At 37.7% G+C, this 9,477-nt stretch overlaps 1 protein-coding gene across 1 annotated transcript; it reads right to left on the reverse strand.

Annotated features, from left to right (window-relative positions):
• Positions 1-8,734: 8,734 nt before the first annotated feature.
• LOC109175624 lies at positions 8,735-9,477 on the reverse strand. Its single transcript, XM_019324927.1, has 3 exons — positions 9,325-9,477; positions 8,920-9,190; positions 8,735-8,835 (listed from the first exon to the last, which is right to left on the reverse strand). The coding sequence occupies exons 1-3, from the start codon at positions 9,475-9,477 to the stop codon at positions 8,735-8,737; spliced, it is 525 nt and encodes a 174-aa protein (XP_019180472.1).

Raw genomic sequence — 9,477 nt, forward strand, 5'->3', positions numbered from 1 at the left:
TCTCACATCATCCAACTCAATTTTCAACATAACTCCACCAACAGTAGAATTTATAACACCATGTTCGACAAATGCGTGTCTATAAAATTCTACTACTTCATTTAAATAGAAACCATCATACTTGAAAGTGCAAAAATTCAATAACCCACTATTTTCGAGAGAGGTTAAGATTTTTACCCCCAAGTCTTTGTTTAGGATGAATTTGTTGTAGTCCTCAAGGTCCATAATCATCCCGCGAATCACCCTTGTGACTTTCCTCAATCCTTCTGCTCCAAATTGATTGTGAGTTCCTTCCATCTTGATAGAACAAATTTGGACAATTTTTGAGGTGGGTTTTTCGGGTGGTGTTTCGGCAGTCCGAAAAAAAAATGGGTTGTGGGTTTGGGTTTTTGGTTGTGATGAGTTTCAAGGACAATGTTGAGGATTGGTAATGGGTAAATGTGTGTAGAAGAGATTTTTGTGGAAGATTTGGGATGGGTATGTTTGATTTGAGAGATTTTCAAGCTTTTTCTTCTTCTTCTTGCATGAGTGCGTCGGCTTGAGGGAGGGAGGAAGAAGAAGATGATCTTCTATCTACCTCTTCTTCTTGTTGGAGGCAAAATAAATGCCTTGCGAAATTACCATCTTGCCCTTTAGTGGATAGAAAGAGATTGTAGAACAATTGAGGGCATCTTCAAACTTTCACTGATTTAAAATTGCCAACTCAGATTTTAATACTCCATTTGTGGGTACATTGCGCCAAAAATTAAGCTTCAATTCGCTGCCACCTGTAGATGTTCATGGAGCAAAAAATTTCTTCGACACAAAATTGTTAGTGCAATAAATCTGTTCATGCTAACAATTTAATTTCGACATCTGATAAATCTGAGAAAAAAAAATTGAGCGACCAAAAAAATTTAAACAGATATGACCAAATATGATGCCAGATAAATTTCCAAAAAGAAATTACAACAAATTGACTCTAAGTAGGTGCATCATAAATAGGATGGTCAATCATATTGTCAAATCACTTTGCATATAAGTATGGCTCATCATCAGTACGTTCCCCCTAAATCTTATATCTCTATCAACAAGCATTCCCCCTTACTTATATAACCCTTGTACAACTTAAAAAACAAATAACCAATTTCTACGTACCTAAGTTCGTAAGATAAAATTACTAACATGTACACAAATAAATTGTAACACATTAATTAAATTAAATCACGTAGAACACATAGGTAGCAAATTTCATGCAATTTCATGCAAAATCACGTACGTATATTTTCGAATTAAAAAGTTCGAAATACTTAGCTCATTTCGATCATTCCCATTTCGTGCCTTAGAGTTGCAAAGCAAGATTCACACAATGGTTTTGTGAGAATGTCGGCAATTTGATTTTCTGTGGGAACATGATCGATCTTCAAATATTTCTTCTCGACGTGGTCTCGTATGAAGTGATGTCGAACGTCGATGTGTTTGGTTCGCGAGTAGAGTACTGGATTTTGGGATATTGCAATTGCACTTGTATTATCGCATAAAATGCTAACATTTTCGCATTTAATCCCATAGTCCAATAATTGTTGCTCCATCCACAAGATTTGTGCACAACAACTCCCAGCTGCAATATATTCGGCCTCGGCAGTGCTCGTAGCTATGGAGTTTTGTTTCTTGCTGAACCAAGAGATCAATCTTCCCCCTAAGAACTGGCATGTCCCTGAGGTACTTTTTCGGTCTATTTTACACCCTGCAAAATCTGCATCTAAATAACCCGTTAGTGTAAAATCACCTTCTTTGGGATACCATAATCCCACATTGATTGTTCCTTTGAGATATCGAATTATCTTCTTAGTTGCAATCAGATGACTTTCTTTGGGCTTGGATTGGAATCTTGCACATACGCCAACCGAGTAGGATATGTCTGGTCTGCTTGCGGTTAAGTATAGTAACGATCCAATCATCCCTCGATACATCGTTTGATCGACGTCTTTTCCTTCATCATCTTTATCCAATTTTTGAGATGTACTCATGGGAATTTTGACTGAGGATTTTCCATCTATGCCAAATTTCTTGATAAGATCTTTTGTGTACTTGGCTTGATTTATGAAAATTCCTTCTTCAAGTTGCTTGACTTGCAGTCCCAAAAAGTAATTTAATTCTCCCATCATACTCATCTCGAACCTGTTCTGCATGAGCTTAGAAAATTTCTCACATAAAGATTTATCAGTACTTCCAAAGATAATATCATCAACATAAATTTGTACTAATAAAATGTGATTATTTTCTTGAATTCTAAAGAGGGTTTTATCGACTAGACCTTTGGTGAATCCACAACCAATTAAGAACATTGACAAGGTGTCGTACCAAGCTCGCGGAGCTTGTTTTAACCCATACAATGCCTTCTTTAATTTGTAGACTTGATCACCAACGTCTTTTACCTCAAAACCGGGTGGTTGTTCGACGTAAACTTCTTCTTCAAGTAAGCCATTAAGAAATGCGCTCTTTACGTCCATTTGATATACGATGAAATTCTTGTGCGCTGCGTATGCTAGGAATATCCGGATTGCTTCGAGTCGTGCGACGGGGGCGAATGTCTCATCAAAATCTATGCCTTCTTCTTGTGAATACCCCTTTGCGACTAATCTTGCTTTATTCCTAACAATGACGCCATCTTCGTTTGCTTTGTTCCTGAAGACCCATTTGTTGCCGATTACGTTTTGGTACGTTGGTCTTGGAACAAGTTCCCATACGTCGTTGCGCTTGAATTGGTCTAATTCCTCTTGCATGGCATCTATCCAACTTGGATCGGTTAAAGCTTCATCAATTTCTTTTGGCTCCAGTTGTGATAGAAAGCATGAGAACATTGCATCTTGTTGTTGGTTCCTAGTAGATGATCGCGTTTTTACTCCGTCACTTGGATTTCCAATGACTAAGTCATGTGTGTGACTTCTTAGCCATTTTCGATTTGGTTGGAAACTTGTAGGATTCTCAGAGTTTCCTTCTTGTTGTGATTCCACTTGTTGTGAATTGTTGACTGGTGCATCTTCGGGTTCATCTACTGGAATTTCTTCTTCTTGAATTCTGGGTGCAATTTCGGTTGTAGGTGTGCGCGATATTTCGGGTATCACATTGGATATTGCCTCAATTTGGTGAGTACCCATATCACTTGATTCTTCTACTTCCTGCAACACATTATCCTCCAACATATCGTTAGAAATAATTAAATCACGATTACCTTCACCATTTTTGCCGTTATTGTCGTGATTTTCATTTAATACAACGTGAATCGATTCTTCTACCACCATGGTTGATTTGTTGTATATTCTATACGCCTTGCTAGTGGATGAATATCCCAAGAATGTTCCTTCATTCGCACGCTCGTCAAAAGTCTTTAATTGAGACTTTTCATTAACAAGTACAAAACATTTACAACCAAATGTATGAAAATAGGTGAGATTGGGTTTTCTCCCTTTCCATAATTCATATGGTGTTTTGTTATAGGACTTGTGGATTAGACTGCGATTTTGAGTATAGCACGCCGTATTGATTGCTTCTGCCCAAAATCTTTTTGGTAGACCGGCGGCTGATATCATGACTCGTGCGGCTTCCTTGAGTGTTCGATTTCTTCTTTCAGCTACACCATTTTGTTGCGGCGTTCGTGCGGCAGATAATTTATGTAAGATTCCTTGTGAATTGCAATAAGATTGAATCACTTTGTTTACGAACTCTGTTCCACGATCGGTTCGTATTGTTGCAATCTTCATGTCTTTTTCGACTTGTAGTAGCTTCAATAGCTCTGGCAACTTTGATAAGACTTCATCCTTTTTCTTGATGAATATTGTCCATGTGTACCTAGAAAAATCATCAATAACAACCAAAGTATATTTCTTACCACTTATACTTACTGGGTCTACTGGACCAAATAAATCCATGTGCAGTAGACTTAAGGGTCTTGATGTTGACTCTTGAGCTTTGGCTTTGAATGATGCTTTGATTTGTTTTCCTTTCTGGCATGCGTCACATATTTGATCTTTCTTGAACACAATATTGGGTAGTCCTTCGACTAACTTCTTTTTGGCAAGCTTGTTGATGGTTTTGAAATTCAAATGATTTAGCCTTCTGTGCCATTCCCAACTAGCTTCTTTCGAATTATTGGCCATCAAGCACACAGAATCTTTTGTTGTGCTCCAATCTACAACATACATGTTTTTCTTTCTTGATCCGGCGAGTACGACTTCTTTCGTGGATTCGTTTTTTACTTGACATTTGCCTTTGTAAAATTCTACGAGATATCCTTTGTCGCAAAATTGACTTGTACTAAACAAGTTAAATTTTAATCCTTCGACATAAGATACGTCATCAATTCGTAGACCATTTTCACAATTGCGCCGGTTCCTTTTGTCATTCCATATCGATCGTTTACTCCGAAAACTACTTTTGGTCCTTCGATACTTTTGAACTCAACTAGACTAGCTTTATTGCCGGTCATATGTCGAGAGCATCCGCTATCGAAATACCAAACTTCCTGCAAGAAAGATTAATTATTTATAGGTACCCATGCTTGATTGGGTCCTTTTGTGTTAGTAATTTTTGGCATCCAAATCCACCTAGATCCCACTGATCCAAGAGTAGGTGATTTGTAACCATTCAAGACTCTATAATCAAAACGCACTTTCGAATAATGATTCGGTGCGGGTTGGGAAGCTGATTGTTGCTTGATTCTATGAAATAGAGCAAATCTGGACTTGGCCCATGATTTATTTTCAAGCGACCAATCTTCTTCTGAGGGATATAATCTCCCAGCCCCAATTCTCGGAATTCTTCCCATATTCCTATGAGGTTTTATTGCACTAGACTCGTTGGCTCTCTTTGGAGATACAAATTTTTGCCTTTTAAAATTTTGTTGCCTATTCGAGATATTAGATTTTTATTCGGTCTTGCAACATTTTTCTGGGCATTAATTTTGTTTCCAACTCCTTGTCTCATTGTGCTATACTGACTTTTCACAAATTTTACCACTGGAACTTTATTAATTAAAGTAGTAGTAGAATTAGTCAGTTTCACAGGGGTTTGAGAACATGATGGATCGTAGCGTAGTCCGGCTTTATCTCCAGCGGGTTTTTGCATATTCACCATCTTATCCATTATTTTGGATGATTTTGTAAATGATGCGATTACTTCCCGAAGGTTATGTTCTCTAACCTCTCTAGCTTTGCACTCTTCTTGAAGTCGAATATTTTCGGCTTTCAAGTTACTCATTTCGATTAGAGCATTTTGCAATTTTTGTGACATTTCTTCCTTTTCAAGAATTAACGTATTATTGCGCTCTTTGATTTGAGTATGAGTGGACATGACTTTTTGACAATCTTCTATAAGACTTTGAAGTGATTCTTGGGTCTCGAAGGAAGTGTCAACGGAACTAAAGGAACTAGAAGATACCTCTTCGTCGGTTTCGCGCGCCATTAAACATTCTTCATGTTCGGATGTTTTGCCCACTAGACATAGTAGCGCCGTATCTTCTTGTGATGAATCACTCTCATCACTAGATGATTCTTCGGACTCACTTGCTTCTAACGGATCGCTTATTAGTGCCTTCCGTTTGTCCTTTTTGAATCTCTTTTCCTTCGACTTGTATTCTTCCTGCGAAGGGTTAGTAGCATTCGAATTTTTGCTTACCTTGGGGTGTGGACATTCGGCCATAAAATGTCCAGGTTTTCTACAATTGTAACACACGTTTGTGTTATCTTCGACTGGTTCCCTTTTTGATCTTCTATTTTCTCGAAAGAAATTTCCTTGTGGTGATCCTTTTTTCTTTCGCATGAATTTCCTGAATTTTCTAACAAATAGAGAAAATTGTTCGTCAGATAAGAAATCATTATTTACGACTGACCTTGATGAGGAAGGTTGTTCGGCCATCAGTGCGGATGTTCGTTCATCACGTTCTTCTTCATTTCGTGTCTTCATTTCGAACTCATACGCCTTTAGATCACTAAAGAGTTTATCCGTAGATAATGTCCTTAGATCTCTATGATCACGCATTGCGGTCACCTTCATATCCCAATTTGTAGGTAGTCCGCGTAACACTTTGAGCGATATTTCTTTCTGGGTAATGGTCTTTCCCAGGTCCGTGATTTCTCCAAGTATTTTGATCAATCGAGCTTCCATGTCGGTGATGCTTTCGTTCGGTAGCATTTTGAAATCTTCGAACCTCTTCATGGCAATTGTTAGTTTGTTGTCTTTTTCTTGCTCATCGCCTTCACCGATACCGATAAGTGTATCCCATATTTCTTTTGCTGTGGTGCACTTTCGAATCTTTGGAAAGATGGTGTCATCAACCGCTTTGAACAAAATGTCCTTGGCAATATTGTCCAAGTTATTTCGCCCTCTATCTTCGCTTGTCCACTCCATTTTTGGCTTTGGAACATATTGTGGAGCATTTGGATCTCGTGGAGTAGCGGTGTTAACTTCCATAATTTGGATACGACCATTTGTGATGACTTCCCACATTTTGTCATTTAAAGCAGATAAGTGCACCTGCATTCGAATTTTCCAATCATCAAATTTTTTAAGAGAGAAAAGTAAATTTTGAGCGAGAACCATATCTCTCTTCATCTTGAAGATTTTGAGATCTATCTAGCAGTCAAAATTGACTCAAATAGATAACTGCTCTGATACCACTTGTTGGTCCCGAAAGGGTGGCGAGAAGTCTAGAGGGGGGGGGGGGGGTGAATAGACTTCTCTAACTTTTCAAACTTCTTCAGCAAACAATACTTTGTAACTTCAATTCTAAATAACAAGCATAAGCAAGTATAATAACTTAGAGTGTGCACAGCGGAAATGTAACGGCAAAGTGTTATGCTTTAATTGTGTAGTGCTCAAGGAGAGATTCTATACATGCATCACGTTAGAAACACTTGTTATAGACGTAGGATGATGTATATAAAATTTCACTTGCATGCAAACGAGGGAACTATCAAACCCAGACAGATAAAGATACGCAATAAACCGTAACGGGTTAGTTCACAAATAATATAGGCATCCACGAAATATATATGAGCAGTAAGTAAATAGAGAGAGAGATTTATAGTGGTTCAGAGGTGGTGTAATCCTCCTAATCCACTCTTCTCCTTTCCCTTCAAGGAGGAAATTCACTATTCTTCGATCACCCAGATACAATAGTGAATAAGTGCCCAACGACACTTCTCCGAGTGCTTCGCACAAAGCTACACTCCACCAAGGTTTTTCGCAAGCTCCTCTTGTTACTCCGCCTTCCCGAGTACTTCGCACCAAGCTGTACTCCTACACCAAGAGAACTACGCACAAAGCTACGCTCTCACCGGGTTTTCACAAGCTCCCCTTGTTACTCTTCCCGTTACAACCGAGTGCTACGCACAAAGCTACACTCCAACTGGGTTTTTCACTCTCCCTAGTTACTCTACCCCTTTTCTACACTCAGTAGAAGATTTACAATGAAATACAAAGATTTCTTCTCTCAGACTTGAATTCTATCTTGTATAGCTCAATATACTACTTGATGATTGTAGAATTCGTTCTTGTAAATCTCTTGTTGTCTTCAAGTCTGCTTGGGCAATTTATAGCCAAAGAAAGCTATTTGCCCGTTGATCAACTTTCGATCTTGATCGTTCATTTTGAATTGTAGTTGATCAATTAATTTTGCTAACTTGGTCTGCAAAAGTCATTTCGCCGTTTGTCAGAAGATCTAAATAAATTTGTCGTTGCTCCTCTTTAGTCTGACAAAGCTTTTCCTTGAAATGGGCGGCCTCCAAATTTGAATTTCTCTTGCATGACTTTTGTCGAATTATTAATCTGATGTGCCAAGTTGATCAAATAATTTATCTGCTGATTCTTGCTTGAGTAATAAAAAGATTTCCTCCATATATCAGCTTCTTCTTCTCCTTCGACTTCTTCTTGCAGAAACAGAGCTTCAAAAATGTTTCTGTCTAACTTTATCATGATGTCATATCCCAATAGTATATCATGGACTAGCTATCATGTTCCACCTTGTATCATGAACCATATATATCATGTTTCATCTTACATCATGAGAACGCTATCATTTTCCACCTTGTATCTTGGACCATATATATATCATGTTCCATTAGCTATCATGGACCATATATATCATGTTTTCACAAAACTACTTCGGGTGGGGTTTGAACTGTGGACCATTTGCTTTGCTTGGTAAGGTTTCTTCCATCTCGACTGAGTATCCAATTAATACAATCCAAGATTTAAAATCTTTTGACTTATTCTTTCCACGTGTTCTCCACTAGCTTTATCACACTGTAACGTCATCACCCGATAGTGGTGATGTCATCATCTGATAGAAAATTGTTCTATCATGATAGTATTACTATAACGATATTTCTTTGTGACATCATCACCCGATATTACTTTACACCAAAATTGCTCTCACTGAGAATCAAACTGTGGATCATTTCACGTTAGGCATGCTTCAACAAGTTTTCTACCATCTCGTCCATTTCAACCTTTAGTAACTTGCTGCTTCATAAATGTGTTGAGCTATGATCCCGCTTTCATTTATTCTGCTTTCACGTAGACTTCATGTAGGCTTCATGGCAGTGGTGCACTATACTTTGTGAACCCGAACTGACTCAAATAAAATAAAATTGGGGTCTATAAAATACATTTGGCTCATCAAAACTTATACAATATATTCCTAACAATAAGACTGCATCATTTTCTAATGTAATCAAAGTTCATTTTCAAAAACTTACGCATTGTCTTCAATTTGAAAGTCGATTAGTTTGGTGGCCTTTCCCCCTATAATCTTGTCCACAGGATTGTAAATCTCAATTACCCTTCTAATAACATCTGCAAAATGAACAAAATATTAGCAAGAAGTACTAAAAGTATAATAAAAAATATATTAGAAGTTAGGAAAGGTAAAGTTAGTACCAATCAGTTCCTTGTCATTCACATCATCAGGATCTTTCAAAGCCAAAAAACTCTTTAGTCTAAACATTTTGCAAGGAAAGCCATTAGAATGTATTTCCTTCACTTGTGTTCTGTAGTTAAATTTGAGCATGAAACCATGCTCTGTAATCTTGTAGACATAGTAGTTTGTAGAAGCCATGAAGTTCTTGATTTCAAAAACTTTCCCTTCCTTGATTGTATCTTTATACTTTCCAATGTCTTTTTTGATGATACTCGCATGAATGTAGTCTCCCTGCGAATACAATAGAAAAAAATTATAGACAGCAAAACACACTAAGATTATTAGATAACATGGCATGAAAGTAGCTTAATTGAAAGACCATTAGATTAGTAGATAAAATCAGATTGGTAAATAGATAAAAGTACCTCTTCATCATGGAACAATACTTCCATGCTCTTACTGGCCTGCCCCTCTCCCCTTTTCTCAGGAACTTCATAGACACGTACTGCTCTCACTCGTATTGCCCGGAGCTGGTGTTCCGGCTTAATGTTTTTGACAGCAATGAACATGGAAGGCAT

This window comes from Ipomoea nil, unplaced genomic scaffold (genome assembly GCF_001879475.1).
Source record: "Ipomoea nil cultivar Tokyo-kokei standard unplaced genomic scaffold, Asagao_1.1 scaffold0164, whole genome shotgun sequence".
NCBI lineage: Eukaryota > Viridiplantae > Streptophyta > Magnoliopsida > Solanales > Convolvulaceae > Ipomoea > Ipomoea nil.

Excerpts from the sequence above, each read along its gene's own strand:
- LOC109175624 (XM_019324927.1), bottom strand. The coding sequence starts at position 9,477 with ATGCCTTCCATGTTCATTGCTGTCAAAAACATTAAGCCGGAACACCAG. Across the intron at positions 9,191-9,324 it reads TATTGTTCCATGATGAAGAG|GGAGACTACATTCATGCGAG; the intron begins GTACTTTTATCT and ends TTGTATTCGCAG. Across the intron at positions 8,836-8,919 it reads GAATGACAAGGAACTGATTG|ATGTTATTAGAAGGGTAATT; the intron begins GTACTAACTTTA and ends TTCATTTTGCAG.